The sequence below is a fragment of the Phocoena phocoena genome, chromosome 1 (genome assembly GCF_963924675.1).
Source record: "Phocoena phocoena chromosome 1, mPhoPho1.1, whole genome shotgun sequence".
Classification (NCBI taxonomy): domain Eukaryota; kingdom Metazoa; phylum Chordata; class Mammalia; order Artiodactyla; family Phocoenidae; genus Phocoena; species Phocoena phocoena.
The window spans coordinates 135,627,160-135,649,140 of NC_089219.1; the positions used below are offsets into that span (position 1 = coordinate 135,627,160).

At 40.1% G+C, this 21,981-nt stretch overlaps 1 protein-coding gene across 1 annotated transcript in view; it reads left to right on the top strand.

Annotated features, from left to right (window-relative positions):
* Positions 1-21,981, top strand: part of AXDND1 (axonemal dynein light chain domain containing 1) — a 91,331-nt gene that overhangs the window by 14,489 nt on the left and 54,861 nt on the right. The window contains exons 9-10 of the mRNA XM_065870897.1: positions 20,657-20,797; positions 21,494-21,598. Coding sequence (XP_065726969.1) covers positions 20,657-20,797; positions 21,494-21,598 — 246 coding nt within the window. The remainder of the gene's footprint in view (positions 1-20,656; positions 20,798-21,493; positions 21,599-21,981) is intronic.

Below are 21,981 nucleotides of genomic sequence, written 5' to 3' on the forward strand. Positions count from 1 at the left end.
CCCTTTTTTTCTTGATGAGTCTGGCTAGTGGTTTATCTATTTTGTTTATCTTCTCAAAGAACCAGCTTTTAGTTTTATTGATCTTTGCTATTGTTTCCTTCATTTCTTTTTCATTTATTTCTGATCTGATTTTTATGATTTCTTTCCTTCTGCTAGCTTTGGGGTTTTTTTGTTCTTCCTTCTCTAATTGCTTGAGGTGCAAGGTTAGGTTGTTTATTCGAGATGTTTCCTGCTTCTTAAGGTGGGCTTGTATTGCTATAAACTTCCCCCTTAGAACTGCTTTTGCTGCATCCCATAGGTTTTGGGTCGTTGTGTCTCCATTGTCATTTGTTTCTAGGTATTTTTTTATTTCCTCTTTGATTTCTTCAGTGATCACTTCATTATTAAGTAGTGTATTGTTTAGCCTCCATGTGTTTGTATTTTTTACAGATCTTTTCCTGTAATTGATATCTAGTCTCATGGCGTTGTGGTCGGAAAAGATACTTGATACAATTTCAGTTTTCTTAAATTTACCGAGGCTTGATTTGTGACCCAAGATATGATCTATCCTGGAGAATGTTCCATGAGCACTTGAGAAAAATGTGTATTCTGTTGTTTTTGGATGGAGTGTCCTATAAATATCAATTAAGTCCATCTTGTTTAATGTATCATTTAAAGCTTGTGTTTCCTTATTTATTTTCATTTTGGATGATCTGTCCATGGGTGAAAGTGGGGTGTTAAAGTCCCCTACTATGAATGTGTTACTGTTGATCTCCCCTTTTATGGTTGTTAGTATTTGCCTTATGTATTGAGGTGCTCCTATGTTGGGTGCATAAATATTTACAATTGTTATATCTTCTTCTTGGATCGATCCCTTGATCATTATGTAGTGTCCTTCTTTGTCCCTTTTAATAGTCCTTATTTTAAAGTCTATTTTGTCTGATATGAGAATTGCTACTCCAGCTTTCTTTTGGTTTCCATTTGCATGGAATATCTTTTTCCATCCCCTTACTTTCAGTCTGTATGTGTCTCTAGTTCTGAAGTGGGTCTCTTGTAGACAGCATATATAAGGGTCTTGTTTTTGTATCCATTCAGCCAATCTGTGTCTTTTGGTGGGAGCATTTAGTCCATTCACATTTAAGGTAATTATTGATATGTATGTTCCTATTTCCATTTTATATATTGTTTTGGGTTCGCTACTATAGGTCATTTCCTTCTCTTGTGTTTCGTGTCTAGAGAAGTTCCTTTAGCATTTGTTGTAAAGCTGGTTTGGTGGTGCTGAACTCTCTCAGCTTTTGCTTGTCTGTAAAGGTTTTAATTTCTCCATCAAATGTGAATGAGATCCTTGCTGGGTAGAGTAGTCTTGGTTTCAGGCTATTCTCCTTCATCACTTTCAGTATGTCCTGCCACTCCCTTCTGGCTTGTAGGGTTTCTGCTGAGAGATCAGCTGTTAACCTTATGGGGATTCCCTTGTGTGTTATTTGTTGTTTTTCCCTTGCTGCTTTTAATATGCTTTCTTTGTATTTAATTTTTGACAGTTTGATTAATATGTGTCTTGGCGTGTTTCTCCTTGTATTTATCCTGTATGGGACCCTCTGTGCTTCCTGGACTTGATTAACTATTTCCTTTCCCATATTAGGGAAGTTTTCAACTATAATCTCTTCAAATATTTTCTCAGTCCCTTTCTTTCTTTCTTCTTCTTCTGGAACCCCTATAATTCGAATGTTGGTGCGTTTCATGTTGTCCCAGAGGTCTCTGAGACTGTCCTCAGTTCTTTTCATTCTTTTTTCTTTATTCTGCTCTGCAGTAGTTATTTCCACTACTTTATCTTCCAGGTCACTTATCCGTTCTTCTGCCTCAGTTATTCTGCTATTGATCCTATCTAGAGTGATTTTAATTTCATTTATTGCATTGTTCATCGTTGCTTGTTTCATCTTTAGTTCTTGTAGGTCCTTGTTAACTGTTTCTTGCATTTTGTCCATTCTACTTCCAAGATTTCGGATCATCCTTACTATCATTATTCTGAATTCTTTTTCAGGTAGATTGCCTATTTCCTCTTCATTTGTTAGGTCTGGTGGGTTTTTATCTTGCTCCTTCATCTGCTGTGTGTTTTTCTGTCTTCTCATTTTGCTTATCTTACTGTGTTTGGGGTCTCCTTTTTGCAGGCTGCAGGTTCGTAGTTCCCGTTGTTTTTGATGTCTGTCTCCAGTGGCTAAGGTTGTTTCAGTGGGTTGTGTAGGCTTCCTGGTGGAGGGGACTAGTGCCTGTGTTGTGCTGGATGAGGCTGGATCTTGTCTCTCTAGTGGGCAGGTTCACGTCTGGTGGTGTGTTTTGGGGTGTCTGTGGCCTTATTATGATTTTAGGCAGCCTCTCTGCTAATGGGTGGGGTTGTGTTCCTGTTTTGCTAGTTGTTTGGCATAGGTTGTCCAGCACTGTGGCTTGCTGGTCGTTGAGTGAAGCTGGGTGCTGGTGTTAAGATGGAGGTCTCTGGGAGATTTCCGCTGTTTAATATTATGTGGAGCTGGGATGTCTCTTGTTGACCAGTGACCTGAAGTTGGCTCTCCTACCTCAGAGGCAGAGCCCTGACTCCTGGCTGGAGCACCAAGAGCCTTTCATCCACACGGCTCAGAATAAAAGGGAGAAAAAGTAGAGAGAATTAGTAGAAGTATGTGGAAAGAAAGAAGGAAAGGAGGAAAGGAAGGAAGGAAGAAAGAAGCAAAGAAGGAAAGAAAGGAGGGAGGGAGGGAGGGAGGGAGGAAGGAAGGAAGGAGGGAAAGAAGGAAAAAAAGACAGAAAGAAAGATGATACAGTAAAAATAAAATAAAGTATAATATAGTTATTGAATTAAAAAATATTTACAAAAGAAAAAAAAGGGACGGATAGAACCTTAGGACAAATGTTGGAAGCAAAGCTATACAGAGAAAATCTTACACAGAAGCATACACATACACCTTCACAAAAAGAGGTAAAGGGGGAAAAATCATAAATCCTGCTCCCTGAGACCACCTCCTCAATTTGGGGTGATTCTTTGTCTAAAGGAGGGAGGGAAGGAAGGAAAGAAAGAAAGAACGAAGGTAAAGTATAATAAAGTTATTACAATTAAACTTAATTATTAAGAAAAAGAATTTTTAAAAAAAAGTCATGGACGGATAGAGCCCTAGGACAAATGGTGGAAGCTAGAGTATACAGACTAGATGTCACACAGGAGCATACACGTACACCTTCACAAAAAGAGGAAAAGGGAAAAAAATCATAGATTTCGCTCCTAAATTCCACCTCTTCAATTTGGGGTCATTCCTTGTCTATTCAGGTATTCCACAGATGCAGGGTATATCAAGTTGATTGTGGAGCTTTAATCCGCTGCTTCTGTGGCTGCTGGGAGAGATTTCCCTTTCTCTTCTTTGTTTTCACAGCTCACAGGAGCTCAGCTTTGGATTTGGCCCTGCCTCTGCGTGTAGGTCGCTGGAGGGCGTCTATTTTTTCGCTCAGACAGGACGGGGTTAAAGGAGCCGCTGATTCGGGGCCTCCGGCTCACTCAGGCCGGGGGTTGGGGGATGGGGGAAGGAGGGGCACTGCGTGCGGGGCCGGCCTGCGGCGGCAGAGGCAGCGTGACGTTGCGGCAGAGGCCGGCGTGACGTTGCACCAGCCTGAGGCCCGCCGTGCGCTGTCCCGGGGAAGTTGTCCCTGGATCCCGGGGACCTGGCAGTGGCGGGCTGCACAGGCTCCGCGGAAGAGGGGTGTGGAGAGTGACCTGTGCTCGCACACAGGCCCCTTGGTGGCGGCTGCAGCAGCCTTAGCGTCTCCCGCCCGTCTCTGGGGTCTGCGGTTTTAGCCGCGGCTCGCGCCCGTCTCTGGGGTTTGCGCTTTCAGCCGCGGCTCGCGCCCGTCTCGGGGGCTCGCGCCCTCAGCCGCGGCTCGCGCCCGTCTCTGGGGTTCGCGCTTTTAGCCGCGGCTCGCGCCCGTCTCTGGAGTTCCTTTAAGCAGCGCTCTTAAACCCCTCTCCTCGCGCACCGGGAAACAAAGAGGGAAGAAAAAGTCACTTGCCTCTTCGGCCGGTGCAGGCTTTTCCCCGAACTCCCTCCCGGCTAGTCGTGGTGCACTAACCCCTTCAGGCTATGTTCAAGCCGCCAACCCCAGTCCTCTCCCTGAGCTCCGTCCAAAACCAAAACCCGAGCCTCAGCTCGCAGCCCCGCCCGCCCCGGTGGGTGCGCAGCAAGCCTCTCGGGTTGGTGAGTGCTGGTCGGCACCGACCGTCTGTGCAGGAATCTTCCCGCTTTGCCCTCCGCACCCGTCGCTGTGCACTACTCCGCGGTCCCGAAACTCCCCCCTCTGCCTCCCGCAGTCTCCGCCCGCGGAGGGGCTTCCTAGTGTGTGGAAACTTTTCCTCCTTCACAGCTCCCTCCCACTGGTGCAGGTGCCGTCCTTATTCTTTTGTCTCTGTTTTTTCTTTTGCCCTACCCAGTTACGTGGGGAGTTTCTTGCCTTTTGGGATGTCTGAGGTCTTCTGCCAGCCTTCAGTAGGAGTTCTGTAGGAATTGTTCCACGTGTGGATGTATTTCTGGTGTATCCGTGGGGAGGAAGGCGATCTCCGCGTCTTACTCTTCCGCCATCTTCAAGGTCCCCCCTATATCTGCTTTTAAGAAAATCACAAAAGTAATTTCTCTACTCTGTTGATAATAAGGGACCTGAGTGCATTTCTATTGTATTTTCTATAGTAAAAATATATTAGTTGAGAACTTCCTTAAGGTGGTTTCTGTTGGGATGTTTGGCACCATATTCTTTTATGATTGGGAGTGAAGTGCTACATGGAAAAGTAGAAAAAGTATAGATTCTGGAGACAGACCAGTCTGATTTTAAATCATCTAGGTGTGTGACCTTGGTAAAAGTCTACCCCTTAGTTTGCTTATTTGTCAATGAAGACAATTAACTATGTAAAAATTTTTCTTTTTAAAAAAAATTAATTTAATTAATTAATTTTTGGCTGCATCGTGTCTTCATTGCTATGCGCGGGCTTTTTCTCTAGTTGTGGTGAGCGGGGCCTACTCTTCATTGTGGTGTGTGGGCTTCTCACTGCGATGGCTTCCCTTGCTGTGGAGCATGGGCTCTAGGTACACGGGCTTCAGTAGTTGTGGCACGTGGGCTCAGTAGTTGTGGCTCGTGGGCTCTAGAGCACAGGCTCAGTTGTTGTGGTGCACGGGCTTAGCTGCTCGGTGGCATGTGGGATCTTCCTGGACCAGGAGTCAAACCCACGTCCCCTGCATTGACAGGTGGATTCTTAACCACTGTGCCACCAGGGAGGTCCCACTATGTGAAAATTTTTCATTCTTAAATGATATTTACTGAGTTTCTACTCTGTGTCAGGCATTAAGATGCTTCATAGAATAATGCAAGCACAGAAGTAGGTGCTCAATACAATTATTATAGATGATGATGATAACTATTATTACTATAATTCTTTTCCTTATGACTATGGCACTTTCCAAAAGCAGAAAGGAATAGTAGAATTAGAATACTGGGTTCAAATTACACATCTGCAGCTTCCTTGCCATGAAACCATAGGCAAATTATTAGATTTCTCTGAATATCTGTTTCTCCTGAATGGGAATTAATAATATGAACTTGCCCTATTAGCCACTATCTGATTTGTGGAAACAGTCTGCCTATCTGACGGTGCTGAGAAACTAGGAGCAAAGCCATTAATAGGAGACTGGTCAAGAATAGATACTAAGGGGTAAGTTGTTGGAACACCATCAAGAGCTTCAGAATGCCCAATTAGAATGAGGATAGGGACAACTAAAGGCTCAGTTGTCACTCTAAGAACAAAGCCAGGAGAGATAGATGAGGAATCATTGCAGAGGAAGTAGATAACTAACTGTGTATCCAAACCTTCCCTTAATGAGGAATTGGTGTGAGTGGGACTCTTCCAGCTGATTTCAGGAGTTAGCTTCTAGGGGCCAAAATAGGGTGGGGCCCTATTCCAGGAAGTCTAGACAGAAGGAGATAGGCAGGCAAGTCAAAGCCAAATTTCTTTAAGAAAAATTGAGCCAGACACTAGGGAGACAAAAATACTAACTCTAAAGTGCCAGAGTTAGGATCAGAATAGGGTTTCAAAGCTAAGGTTTTAGAATGGGGTAGAGTTGGAGTTTAAGAATACACAGTACGTGGGGATAAGCAATGAGGTTTCAGGGTGGTTGCTGCAGACATTCATGATGTGTTTGTGAAACAGTGAAACATTCAGTAGGTCCAGAATGATCTATTGTCCGGCATTTTGTTGTGTTAGGAGCTCTTTGAAGGTCTAGGGCCTACCTTCAATGAGGAAGACTTCTGTTGTCCTGAGCCTGGTATCTTATAAAGTCCTCCCTGTTTCACAGGATTGTTGTGAGGATCCAGTAGCTGTCCCCAATAAATGGTAACACCATGCATGCCCTGGAAATACTCTATATCAGCCCCATTTGCTTGTCACTATAGTTTTCTGCTCTGTCTTTTTTTTTTTTTTTTTTTTCTGGCTGCATTGGGTCTTTGTTGCTGTGCCCAGGCTTTCTCTAGTTGCGGAGAGCAGGGACTATTCTTTGTTGTGGTGCACAGGCTTTTCATTGCGGTGGCTTCTCTTGTTGCAGAGCACGGGCTCTAGGCACGCAGGCTTCAGTAGTTGTGACTCTCACGCTCTAGAGCGCAGGCTCAGTAGTTGTGGTACATGGGCTTAGTTGCTCCATGGCATGTGGGATCTTCCTGGACCAGGGATTGAACACATGTCCCCTGCATTGGCAGGCAGATTCTTATCCACTGCACCACTAGGGAAGTCCCTGCTCTGTGTCTTTCTGATCAGCTTGTGTGTGTCTCTGCTTTTCATGCAACTGTCTCTTAGGCCTGTTACTGTAGAAGGAGGGTTTCATATGAAACAGAGGTTCATAATAACCATTTTTTATAGAGGGAAGAATGACAGATTGGTTATAAGCTGAATAAGACTCAGATTACACAGAAATAGGGCTACTGCAGTAATTAGTTTTGGTTGACACTATAAATATCTTTGGATGCAGGCATCTGACATTTTTCAGTTATTGTTATTTTCATTTTTTCCAATATTTTATTAAGGGAATTTCCAAATACCCACATAAAAATTGAAAGAATTTTACTGTAAGCACACATATATCTAGATTCTGCTGTTAACATGATACTGTTGTTGCTTTATTGCTTGTCTGTCCATCTAGCCATGCTTCTGTTTATCCACCAACTTCATGTACTTCAAAGTAAAATGCAGACATCAGTGTATTTCCCTCAGATACTTCAGCGTGTCTATCATTAATCAGAGTTCATTATTTATTTGCCTTTTTTTCCTTTTTAAGTAAAATTTACATATAATAAAATGGACAAATCTTGTCTGCATTTGTTGACTTTTGACAGATACATACACTTAAATAACCCAAACCCTTATCAAGATATAGGGTATTACGGCCACCTCACAAAGTTCCTTAATGCTCTTTCCCTGGAAATGCCCACCCCTCCTTCTCCAGAAGTTCTGACTTCTTTGAATCTTAGATTAGTTTTGCCTATTTAGGAACTTCATACAAATGGGATCATACGGTATATACTCTTTTATGTAAGGCCTCTTTCACATAGCATGTTTTTGAAATTCATCCACATTGTGCCTGTATGGGCAGTTTGTTCTTTTTTATTGCTGAGTGGTATTCCATTGTATGAATGGAACAAAACGCAGTTTATCTGTTTTCCTATTGATGGGCACTCTTTCCAGTTTGGGGCTATTATGAATAAAGCTACTGTGCACATTCTTGTAAGAATCTTTCTGTGAACATGTGCTTTCATTTCTTGGGTAAATATGCAGGAATGGGATTGCTAGTTCATAAGTTTGTTTTTTTTAATTTTTTTCAAAAATTGTTTATTTTTACACAAATTTTAAAGATTACTTTCCATTTACACTTATTCAAAAATATTGGCTATATTCCCCATGTTGTACAAAACATCATAAAGTAAGTTTAAGTTTATCTATTTATTTATTTATTGGCCATGCCTCACGGCATGCGGGATCTTAATTCCCCATCCAGGGATCGGACCTGTGCCCCCTGCATTGGAAGCACGGAGTCTTTACCACTGTACTGCCAGGGAAGTCCCGGTTTAAGTTTATTCTTATAAGAAATTATCAAGGGGTGGAGTCAAGATGGCGGTGTGGGAAGATGTGGAGTTAGCATCTCCCCACAACTAGGGTGCCAGCTGCTGGTGGGGGGACTCTGATGCCCAAGGAGATGGGAAGAACCCCAAAGTGAACCGGTAAGACATAGGGGGACTGAGGGGGGAGGAGAAGTGGAGGCCAGAAAGGATCGGTGACCCTGAGGTCGGGTAGATCAGGAGAGGCAGGCGGAAGGGGCCCTCCAGGAGGAGCAAGAGAGGAGTGGAGGGCATTTGCCCTGCCCACTCAGGCCTGGGGAGCCTGCTGAGCTCCCGGGCAGGTCCCCTGCCCTCCAAGGCTCCCCCCTCCGCCCCCACCAGCCGCACTGGTCCTGGAGGTATAGGAAGGAGGCCAGGGAGATCAGGAGAGGCAGGCAGGAGGGGCCCTCCCAGACTGGAGGAGCAGGAGAGGAGAAGAGTGCGTTTGCCCTGCCCACTCGAGCCCAGGAAGCCTGCTGGGCTCCCAGGTGAGGTCCCCTGCCCTCTGAGACCACGGGTGGGGGGCACGCCTGGGCCCCTTCTGTTTCTTGAGCCTAAGCCCCACCCCCCACAGCCCCCAGGGCCTTTTACAGCTCTGTGGGTCCTTTTTTTTTTTTCCTTTTCCCTCCTCCCCTTTTTTACTATTGTGGTACTGATGTACCTTCTGGTTGTTGATTCACCTATATTTTAATTGTTACATTCTTTCTAGCATATCTGTTAGTTTCCTAGTCTAATTTTATTTTTTACTTTGTTATTGTTTGTTTATTTTTGCTGCCCCATGTGGCTTGCGGGATCTTGGTTCATGAGCCAGAAGTTGGGATGAAGCTCCTGCGGTGGGAGCTCCAAGTCCAAACCACTGGGCTAATAGAGCACCTCAGACCCCAGGGAATATCCATCGGAGTGAGGTCTCATGGAGTTCCTCATCTCAGCACCAAGACGCAGCTCTACCCAATAGCCTACAAACTCCAGTGTTGGAAGCCTCGGGCCAAAGAACCAGTAAGACAGGAACACAATCCCACTCAAAAAAAAAAAAAAGATGGCAAAAAATGTCACAGATGAAGGAGCAAGGTAAAAACCTACAAGACCAAATAAATGAAGAGGAAATAGACAATCTACCTGAAAAAGAATTCAGAGTAATGATAGTAAAGATGATCCAGAATCTCAGAAATAGAATGGACGCATGGATCGAGAAAATACAAGAGATGTTTAACAAAGAACTAGCAGAACTAAAGAACAAACAAAGAAAGATGAACAACACAATAACTGAAATGAAAAATACACTAGAAGGAATCAATAACAGAATAACTGAGGCAGAAGAACGAATAAGTGAGCTGGAAGACAAAATGGTGAAAATAACTACCGAGGAGCAGAATAAAGAAAAAAGAATGAAAAGAATTGACGACAATCTCAGAGACCTCTGGGACAACACTAAATGCACCAACATTCAAATTATAGGGGTCCCAGAAGAAGAGAAAAAGAAAGTATCTGAGAAAATATTTGAAGAGATTATAGCCGAAAACTTCCCTAACATGGGAAGGAAATAGTCACCCAGGTCCAGGAAGCACAGAGTGTCCCATACAGGACTCTCTAGGAAAAACACACCAAGACACATATTAATCAAACTAACAAAAATTAAATTCAAAGAAAAAATATTAAAAGCAGCAAGGGAAAAACAAAAAATAACATACAAAGGAATCCCCATAAGGTTATCAGCTGATTTTTCAACGGAAACTCTGCAGGCCAGAAGGGAGTGGCAGGATATACTTAAAGTGATGAAAGAGAAAAACCTACAACCAAGATTACTCTACCCAGCAAGGATCTCATTCAGATTTGATGGAGAAGTCAAAAGCTTTTCAGACAAGCAAAAGCTAAGAGAATTCAGCACCACCAAACCAGCTTTAAAACAAATGCTAAAGAAACTTCTCTAGGCGGGAAACACAAGAGAAGAAAAAGACCCACAAAAAAAAAACCAAACAATTAAGAAAATGGTAATGGGAACATACATATCGATAATAGCCTTGAATGTGAATGGATTAAATGCCCCAACCAAAAGACACAGACTGGCTGAATAGATACAAAAACAAGAGCCATATATATGCTGTCTACAAGAGACCCACTTCAGACCTAGGGGCACATACAGACTGAAAGTGAAGGGATGGAAAAAGATATTTCATGCAAACAGAAATCAAAAGAAAGCAATACTCATATCAGGTAAAATAGACTTTAAAATAAAGACTGTTACAAGAGACAAGGAGGGACACTACATAATGATCAAAGGATAAATCCAAGAAGAAGATATAACAATTATCAATGTTTATGCACCCAACATAGGAGCATTTCAATACATAAGGCAGGGCTTCCCTGGTGGCACAGTGGTTAAGAGTCTACCTGCCAATGCAGGGGACACGGGTTCGAGCCCTGGTCTGGGAAGATCCCACATGCCGCGGAGCAACTAAGCCCATGCGCCACAACTACTGAGCCTGTGCTCTAGAGCCCTCGAGCCACAACTACTGAGCCCGCGTGCTGCAACTACTGAAGCCCGCATGCCTAGAGTCCATGCTCCACAACAAGAGAAGCCACTGCAATGAGAAGCCCGCGCACCGCAACAGAGTAGCCCCGCTCACCGCAACTAGAGAAAGCCTGTGCGCAGCAATGAAGACCCAACGCAGCCAAATATAATAAATAACTAAATTTATTAAAAAAAAATACATAAGGCAAATGCTAACAACCATGAAAGGAGAAATTGACAGTAACACAATAATAGTAGAGGACTTTAACACCCAACTTATACCAATGGACAGATCATCCAAGCAGAAAATAAATAAGGAAACACAAGCTTAATTAAATGACACAATAGACCAGATAGATTTAATTGATAGTTATAGAACATTCCACCCAAAAGTGGCAGAGTACACTTTCTTCTCAAGTGCACATGGAACATTCTCCAGGATAGATCACATCTTGGGACACAAATCACGCCTTGGAAAATTTAAGAAAATTGAAATCATATCAAGCATCTTTTCTGACCACAACACTATGAGATTGGAAATCAATTACAGGAAAGAAACTGTGAAAACCACAAATACATGGAGGCTAAACAGTGTGCTACTAAATAACCAAGAGATCACTGAAGAAATCAAAGAAGAAATTAAAAAATACCCAGAAACAAATGACAATGAAAACACAACAACCCAAAACCTATGGGATGCAGCAGAAGCAGTTCTAAGAGGGAAGAATCAATCTCACCTCAAGAAACAAGAAAAATCTCAAGTAAACAATCTAACCGTACCCTTAAAACAAGTAGAGAAAGAAGAACAAAGAAAACCCAAAGTCAGTAGAAGGAAAGGAATCATAAAGATCAGAGCAGAAATAAATGAAATAGAAACGAAGAAAACAATAGCAAAGAGCAATAAAACTAAAAGCTGGTTCTTTGAGAAGATAAACAAAATTGATAAACCCTTAGCCAGTCTCATCAAGAAAATAAAGGAGAGGACACAAATCAATAATATTAGAAATGAAAAAGAAGAAATCACAGCTGACACTGCAGAAATAAAGGATTATAAGAGACTACTACAAACAACTATATGCCAATAAAATGGACAGCCACAGAGAAATGGACAAAGTCTTGGAAAGGTACAATTTTCCAAGACTGAACCAGGAAGAATTAGAAAATATAAACAGACCTATAACAAGTAATGAAATTGAAACCATAATTTAAAATCTTCCAACAAACAAAAGTCCAGGACCAGTTGGCTTCACAGGTGAATTCTGTCAAACATTTAGAGAAAAGCTAACACTGGTCCTTCTCAAACTCTTCCAAAAAATTGCAGAAGGAGAAACACTCCCAAATTCATTCTATGAAGCCATCATCACCCTGATAGCAAAACCAGGCAAAGATATGACAAAAAAAGAAAATTATAGACCAATATCACTGATGAATATAGATGCAAAAATCCTGAACAAAATACTAGCAAACAGAATCCAACAGCACAGTAAAAGGATCATACACCATGATCAAGTAGAATTATCCCAGGGATGCAAGGATTCTTCAATATATGCAAATTAGTCAATGTGATACACCATATTAACAAATTAAAGAATATAAACCATATGATCCTCTCACTAGATGCAGAAAAAGCTTCTGACAAAATTCAACACCCATTTATGATAAAAATTCTCAGAAAATGGGCAGAGAGGGAACCTACCTCAACGTAATACAGGCCATATATGAGAAACCCACAGCAAGCATCATACGCAATGGTGAAATACTGAAAGCATTTCCACTAAGATCAGGAACAAGACAAGGATGACCACTCTCGCCACTCTTATTCAGCATAGTTTTGGAAGTCCTAGCCACATCAATCAGAGAAGAAAAAGAAGTAAAAGGAATACAAATGGGAAAAGAAGAAGTAAAACTGTCACTCTTTGCCAATGACATGATACTATACATAGAATATCCTAAAGATGCCACCAGAAAACGACTAGAACTAATCAATGAATTTGGTAAAGTTGCAGAATACAAAATTAATGCACGGAAATCTCTGGCTTTCCTATACACCAATAACAAAAAATCAGAAAGAGAAATTAAGGAAACACTCCCATTTACCACTGCAACGAAAAGAATAAAGTACCTAGGAATAAACCTGCCTAAGGTGGAGAAACACTTGTACTCAGAAAACTATAAAACTCCCATGAAAGAAATCAAAGATGACATAAACAGATGGAGAAATATACCATGTTCTTGGATTGGAAGAATCAATATTGTGAAAATGACTGTACTACCCAAAGCAATCTACAGATTCAGTGCAGTCCCCATCAAACTACCAATGGCATTCTTCACAGAATTAGGACAAAAATATCTTACAATTTGTATAGAAACACAAAAGACCCCGAATAGCCAAGGCAATCTTGGGAAAGAAAAACAGAGTTGGAGGAATCAAGCTCCCTGACTTCAAACTATACCACAAAGCTACAGTAATCAAGACAATGTGGTACTGGCACAAAAACAGAAATATAGATCAATGGTACAGGATAGAGTGCCCAGAGATAAACCCACACATATATGGGCACCTAGTTTACAACAAAGGAGGCAAGAACTTACAATGGAGAAAAGACAGCCTCTTCAATAAGTGGTGCTGGGAAAACTGGACAGCTACATGTAAAGGAATGAAATTAGAACACTACCTAACACCATACACAAAAATAAACTCCAAATGGATTAAAGACTTAAATGTAGGACCAGACAGTGTAAAACTCTTAGAGGAAAACATAGGAAAAACACTCTTTGACATAAACCACAGCAAGATCTTTTTTGACCCACCTGCTAGAGTAATGGAAATAAAAACAAAAATAAACAAATGGCACTTAATTAAACTTAAAAGCTTTTGCACAGCAAAAGAAACCATAAACAAGACAAAAATATGACCCTCAGAATGGGAGAAAATATTTGCAAATCAAACAACAGACAAAGGATTAATCTCCAAAATATGCAAACAGCTCATGGAGCTCAGTATCAAAAAAACAAACAATTCAGTTAAAAAATGGACAGAAGATCTAAATAGAATTTCACCGAGGAAGACATACGGATGGCCAAGAGGCACATGAAAAGATGCTCAGCATCACTAATAGAGAAATGCAAATCAAAACTACAATGAGGTATCACTTTTCACCGGTCAGAATGACCATTATCAAAAAATCTAGAAACAATAAATGCTGGAAAGGGTATGGTGAAAAGGGAACCCTCCTGTGCTGTTGGTGGGAATGTGAATTGATACAACCACTATGGAAAACAGTATGGAGTTTCCTTAAAAAACTAAAAATAGAATTAACCATATGGCCCAGCAATCCCACTACTGGGCATATAACCTGAGAAAACCATAATTCAAAAAGAGACATGCACCACAATGTTCATTGCATCACTATTTACAATAGCCAGGACATAGAAGCAACTGAAATGTCTACTGACAGATGAATGGATAAAGAAGTGGCACATATATACAATGGAATATCACTCAGCCATAAAAAGAAATGAAATTGAGTTATTTGTAGTCAGGTGGATGGACCTAGAGTCTCTTGCACAGAGTGAAGTAAGTCAGAAAGTGAAAAACAAATACCATACACTAACGCATATATATGGAATCTAAAAAAAAAAAAAGTACTGATGAATCTAGTTGCAGGGCAGGAATAAAGAGGTAGACATAGACAATGGACCTGAGGACATGGGGTGGGAGGGTGAAGCTGGGATGAAGTGAGAGTAGCATTGATATATATATACACTACCAAACGTAAAATAGTTGACTGGTGGGAAGCAGCAGCGCAGCACAGGGAGATCGGCTCGGTGCTTCGTGAAGACCTAGAGGGGTGGGATAGGGAGGATGGGAGGGAGGCTCAAGAGGGAGGGGATGTGGGGACACGGGTATGCATATGGCTGATTCACTTTGTTGTGCAACAGAAACTAACATAGTATTGTGAAGCAATTATACTCCAATAAAGATCTATTAGAAATATATATATATATATGAAGAAAAAAGGGGGATAATCGTATTTTTCTCTAAAGTGTTTGTACCATTATATACTCCTGCTAGTAGTGTGTGAGAGTTCTGGTTGCTCCATATTTTTGCCAACATTTAGTTTTGTAGTTCTTTTTAATTTTGGACATTATGGTGGATGTATAATAGTATGTTATTATGCTTTTAACCTACATTTCCCTGCCAACTCTTTTTTTTTCTTTTAAGATTTATTTATTTTTGGCTGTGTCAGGTCTTAGTTGCAGCACGTGGGATCTTTTTGTTGAGGCATGTGGATCTTTTGTTGTGGCACGTGGGCTCTTTGTTGTGATGTGTGGGCTTCTTTCTAGTTGTGATATGCGGGTTTTTTTTTTCTCTTCTTTAGTTGTGGTGTGCAGGCTCCAGGGCGGGTGGGCTCTTTAGTTGTGGCGCGGGTTCCAGAATGCATGGGCTCTGTAATTTGTGGCATGCAGGCTCTCTAGTTGAGGCATGCAAGCTCAGTAGTTGTGGCACACAGGCTTAGTTGCCCTGTGGCATATGGCATCTTAGTTCCCTGACCAGGGATCAAACCCATGTCCCCTGCATTGCAAGGCAGATTCTTTACCACTGGACCATCATGGAAGTCCCTCCCTGCCAACTCTTGATGTTGAACACTTTTTCATGAGCTTCTTGACCATATATTCTTTTTGTGAAATGTCTGTTTAAATCTTTTGCCTAGTTTTAAATCAGGTTGTTTGTCTTTTTATTATTGAGCTTTAGGAGTTCTTTATACATCTCAGAAACTAGTCTTTTGTTATATATATAATTTTATTTTATATTTACATATATTTTAATGTATTTTAAAACATACATACAGTTGACCCTTGAACAATGTGAGTTTAAACTGCATGGGCCTACTTAAGCATGGATTTTTTTTTTTTCCTAATAAATATAGTACTACATGATCCATGGTTGGTTAAATCTGTGGATTTGAAACCTTAGATACAGAGGGCTGACTGTGGGACTTGAGCATCGTTGGATTTTGGTGTCCACAGTGGGTCCTGGAACCAGTCTCCCACAGATACCAAGGGATGACTGTCCACAGATTTTCAACTGCAGTGGAGTGGGCGCCCCAACCCCTGCAGTGTTCAAGGATATTTTCTCCCAACTTGTTACTTACCTATTCATTTTTTTTTAAATGTGCTCACCTTACTTTCTTTTAGAAAATAAAAAGTTTAAAAGAAAAATAGTTTTAGGACTTCCCTGGTGGTGCAGTGGTTAAGAATCCACCTGCCAATGCAGGGGACATGGGTTTGAGCCCTGGTCCGGGAATATCCCACATGCCATGGAGCAGCTAAGCCCATGCGCCACAACTACTGAAGCCTGCACACCTAGAGCCCATGCTCCTCAACAAGAGACACCACCATAATGAGGAGCCCATGCACCGCAACCAAGAGTAGCCCCCGCTCGCCGCAACTAGAGAAAGCCTGCTTGCAGCAATGACGACCCAACGCAGCCAAAAATAAATAATTAAAATAAATTTATAAAAAACATAGTTTTAGATCTACAGAAGAATTGAACAGATAATACAGAGAGTGTCCATATACCCCTCTGTCCTCTGTATACAGTTTCTCTCATTATTAATATCTTGTGTTAATGTAGTATATTTGTTATAAGTAATGAAACAATATATCAATATTATTGACTGAAGTTCATAGTTTACATTAAGGTTTATTCTTTTGTTATACAGTTCTATGGGTTTTGACAAATGCATATTTTTCAACCATAGAAAGGAATGAAGTACTGATACATGATTTACCATGGATGAACCTTGAAGACATTATGCTAAGTGAAAGAAGCTAGTCACAAAAGATCACATACTATATGATTCAGTTTATATGAAATGTCCAGAAGAGGCAAATCTAGACAGAAAGTAGATTAGTAGTTGCCAGGAAATGAGAGAAAGAAGAATGGAGAGTGACTGCTAACAGGTACCGTTAAGAGGTGTTTGAGGATGATGAAAATACTCCAGAATTAGATAGGTTGAGGGTTTCACAACTTTGTGAATATACTAAACACATTATCACTTTTAAAGGGTGAACATTATGGCATGAAAATTATATCTTAATAAAAATTACGAAGTGTTCCTCAGTAGTCATTTCATCATTGTGATTCCTCATTTACATTGCTGATATTACTTTGTGTATCAAATTTCCCATAAAAAAAAAATTTAAACACCTCCTTTATATAAGTGTTATCTATCTTCCTATAACTTCTACCTGCTAATCATAATTTTGCACTCTAAAAATCCTCAAAAGAAGTCCATTCTTCCTTTCATCTTATAGCTCTTTAAATATTTGAAAACAGGCATTTTGTCTTCCTCTTATGCATTCTGTTAAGCTAAACATCCCCAGTTCTTTCAGGTTTTCTTAGTGAAATATACTACACATGGAAAGCACACTAATTTATCCATGTTGATTTCAAAATATGGTATCAGTCGGTATCACAACATTACAGTATCATACAGAATAGTTTCATGGTCCTAAAAATCCTTGTGCATCACCTATTTATCCCTCCTCCCTTCCCATCCCCCTTCACCCTGAACCCTCAGTAACCACTGGTCTTTTTACTGTCTCTATCCTTTTTCTCTTTTCTAGAACATCATACAGTTGAGGTAATATGTTATGTGGTCTTTCCAGACTGGTTTCTTTACTCTCACTTGAATTTTAATCTGATGAAAAATTTCCTGACCATTATTTTGTGGAAATCATTAAATTCTGGGCACCATATCATTGCTTTGGAACAATTTGACTATGATGTGTTTTGGTGTAGTTTTCTTCATGTTTCTTATGCTTGGTATTCATTGAGCTTTTTGGATCTGTGAATTTATATTTTTCATCAAATATGGAAATTTTTTGGCTCATTTTTCTTCAAGTATTTTTTCTGCTTTCCCCCTCTTCAGGGGAGTCTATTTACACATATATTAGGCCACTCATAATGAAATTATCCCACAGGTCACTGATGTTTTGAAATCTTTAAATTATTTTTTTCTCTTTTACTATTCATTTTGGATAGCTTCTATTGCTGTATCTTCAAATTCACTAATCTTTTTTCTGCAGTATCTAATCTGCTTTTAATCCCACCCAGTGGTATTTTCATCTGAGACACTGTAGTTTTCATTTCTAGAAGCTCAGTTAGGGTCTTTTAAAAAATACTATCCATGTCTCCTTAACTTTTTTTTTTTTTACATCTTTATTAGAGTATAATTGCTTTACAATGGTGTGTTAGTTTCTGCTTTATAACAAAGTGAATCAGTTATACTCCTTAACTTTTTGAACATATGGAATATAGTTATGATAACTTTTAGTGTCCTTATCTGTTAATTCTAACACGCCATTTCTGGGTCAGTTTTGATTAATTTATTTTTCACTTCATGGTTGTGTTTTCCTACTTCTTTGCATGCTTGGTAATTTTGATTGAATGGCAGACATTGTGAATTTTACCTTATTGGATACTATGTGTTTTTGTACTCTTAAAAATATTCTTTAGCTTTATTCTGGGACACAACTGTTACTTGAAAACAGTTTGACCTTCGGGGACCTTTAGGCAGGACCAGAACAGTGCTCAATTTAGGGCTAATTATTCCTGAATACTGAGACTAGACTTTTCTTTGTATTCTATCCACTGCCCCATGAATCATGAATTTTTCCAGTTTGGCTAGGTGGAACAGGCATGATTTTGAGCCATGTGTGAGTGCCGGGCACTCTTACCTTTGATCCTTTCAGATGGTTCTTTTCCCTGGTCTCAGAAAGTTTCTTCACATTTATGCCCTGATCATTACTTAGCTGAATACTTGAGGGGGACCCTCTGTAGACCTCCAGAGGTCTCTCTGTGCAGCTCTTTTCTCCCTGGTAGCTTGTCCTCTGAACTCTAGCCACTTTCATCTCTCTAGACTCTTAGCTCTGTCTCCTTAAATTAGGGAGTCCAGTGGGGTCCTCATGGGTTCCATCTCCTTATTGCATGGCCTGAAAACTTCTCTCAGGCCAGCAAGTTGGAGCAATCATAGTGCTTACCTTATTTATTTCTGGTGTCTCAGGAATCACTTTCTTTCATTGCTTGATACCCAGTGTCTCAAAAATTGTTTCACATACTGTGTCTTTTTTTGTTGTTGTCATTGTTATGTTAGGAAGGAGAGTGTATTTGGTTCCTCTGGATTTCTTTTTTTTATTTCTTGCACCTATATCTGTACCACAATCCTATGTATAAATTAATGTCCTTCATAAGTTTTGGAGAAGTATCAGTGATGATCTCTTTGATGAATGTCTGTATTCTCTCTGTTTTCTCTTTCTGGAACTCTGATTAGACTTATATTAGATCTTCTCATTCTATGCTCTTTGTCTCTTTATCTCTATTTCATAATTTCCACCTCCTTGTCTCTGTGCTGCATTCTGGGTATTTTTTCCAGGACATTAATACTCTCTTTAGCTACATCTATTCTGCTGTAACTCATCTATTGAGTTTTACAGTTTGATAATTACATTTTTCCCCTGAGAGTTCTGTTGGTTTGTGTCCATATCTGTCTCATCATATTTGATAAGTTTTTTGTTGCTTATTCATGTTTAAATTCCATCTTTTATTTCTCAGACATTTCATGCATAGTTTTGTATTCTAAATCTGATGATTCTAATATATGAAGACCATTGGTATCTAAATCTACTGTGTGTTGTTTCTTCTGCGTCTCATTCATGATGGTTTATTTACATGAGTATTTTCCAGTCTTTGCTTGTGTGACTAATATTTGGCTAATCTTAATCATGAAATCCTCAGGGTATAAATCATGGATGCTTCCTGAAGGGATGATTTGTATTTTTTCTTTTCTGGAATCCTGGCTTCATCCAATAGTCCTACTCCCAGGTTGCCCACTTTGAAGAAAGCCCAAGACTTAGTGTCTGGGACCCAATGTTGGTATTTTTACTGGGCCACCCCTGACCTTGGGTCTTCCTAGTGAATACTGGTTACCACTTCCCACTCCATTGTTAGCTTACCATATTTAGTTTGTTGTTGTTTTTTCATCCCTAGAGAATTCTATTTCTTTCTGTGAGCCCAGTAATGCTTCAAGAAGTATGCTTTATCATGGATATAGTTGTGTTGTAATGGGAAGGCCCTTCAGAATATTTTGTCCCTATATTGCCATGAGGGAGGGTCCTAAAGAAGGTGTTTTAAAAATTGATACGTCCCAATGTATGAGCTGCACATTGAGCTGATAAACTCCCTGTCACTTTAAGTGTTTAAGCAAGGACTGGATAATTCTTTTTGTCAGTGGGTGAGAGATCAAGCTAAATGATTATTTCAACTGAAAGATATTAAAATTCTAGGGTCTCAGGCTTAGAATACAATACCTAGATCACTTTTAAAATAAATGAAGACTGCTCAGTTATGGTATTTATAATTTATCATCTGTGATCATTTCCAAATATTTTGTTTGGTTTTATTCAGAAGCAAGAGAAATTACTTCTTAGCACTTAAAGACTTCTTTGTCTTTGTTTATTTTTAAACAGTTGGTGTCTTTTTACATTTTGGTCAGTTTGAGAAAGTGGTTTTATTCATGAATTCAACTATTTACAAAAAAAACTATTTAGAAAAATTCCACTATATTCAAGGCACTCTGTTAGATGTTGTAAATGTGTAAATACGTAAGACATAGTTTTTATCCTGATAGAGTTTATAATTTAGAAGAAGAAATAAAAAAAGTCCTTATTTTGTTTTACATCTCAGACATTATATTCCAAATAATTATGACTCTGATTAAAATTCTCCACAGTTCATTCACTTGGAATGCGCATTCATTCATGAGCATGGCAGGAATTCACAGCCTAGATCCTTTTCTTTTTCTGTCTTTTTCTCCCCACATATCTTTTGTGAGTATCTGTTTGCTATTTCTTTCCCTAACATTACTTTCTCTCTCACATATTTTCTGGCTCGTTTTTCCTTTTCTTCTGCATGATGTCTTATTTTCCTTCTTTCTCATACAGAGAGCGGTATGTACAAATGCTTGATCAAATTGCCTGGCATATGACTGACTTCTACAAAGACATGGTAACTCAGCGAGTGATGGACCAGCGCATTTTAGAAGAACTGTACAATTTTAATAATGTTATTGAGGAACTGACCAGGTAAAAACTGTGCTTATCAAAGCCCTGTCTCTAAAGAGAGTAAAAAATACTCAGGGAAAGTAGAATGATTAAAGGTGAGGACTCTCTGATTCTCTTTTCGTGTTTTGCAAGAGAACAGAAAGACCTGGATATAACTGTAGAGACATGGGTTACACAGGTTAACACAAAACTAGGGGTCTGTTGTGTGTTTGTTAGGGAAAAGACTCTTGTTCTTCCTTCCAAAATAGAGATGCTTATCTTAGTTTGGTTTACAGAGCAGCGCCGTGATTATGGATGTTAAGGTTCAAATCCCAAAGAGAATAAGCATTATATATAATAGCAATCACATTTAGTGATCAACCAACCTTGTGGCAAGATGATTAGTGACAAGAATGAAGAGGATAGGATAGGTATGTCACAGGGTAGGACAGAGCAGCCTTAAGGCCTTGCCTGCCAGCATCTGCCTTCACTCCATTCTAGAGAATCCTCCCCATCTTCTTTCTGCCTTTTCTAGCCAGTCTGATTCCATTGCCAAACCTGGTAAGAGTCCACCTGAATGAACACTAGATTTCTTGATTTGGTTTATAAGGTAGAAAAACTAGGAAGAGATGTACACATGATAACTGAGAAGATTCCTGAGTATAAATCTGATTTCCTAGGTAGAAATGTTTTCAAAATCTTCAACTATGAATACAAAATTTGCTTGCTTTATTTCAGGGAGCTGTGTTTGGTTCAGGCACATGATATGAAATTAACAAAGGAAGCAGAGAAGGCCCACAGAGCTTTGGCACAAGCTCTTTTAGATGCTGAAAAGAATGCCAGGTGAGTTACCGAATGTTAGCCATTATGTCATACTTGCTTCACACCTTATTTCAAGAAATAAAAATTTTTAGAAGCATTTGAAGTTTTTTTTTTTTTTTTTTTTTTTTTTCCAGTACGCGGGCCTCTCACTGTCGTGGCCTCTCCCGTTGCGGAGCACAGGCTCCAGACGCGCAGGCTCAGCGGCCATGGCTCACGGGCCCAGCCGCTCCGCGGCATGTGGGATCCTCCCGGACCAGGGCTCGAACCCGTGTCCCCTGCATCGGCAGGCGGACTCCCAACCACTGCGCCACCAGGGAAGCCCCGCATTTGAAGTTTTTTGAATTACAACAGTGCTTAAAGGAGTTAATATATGTTAAAGTTCATTGTATATATTAACTCTTCCA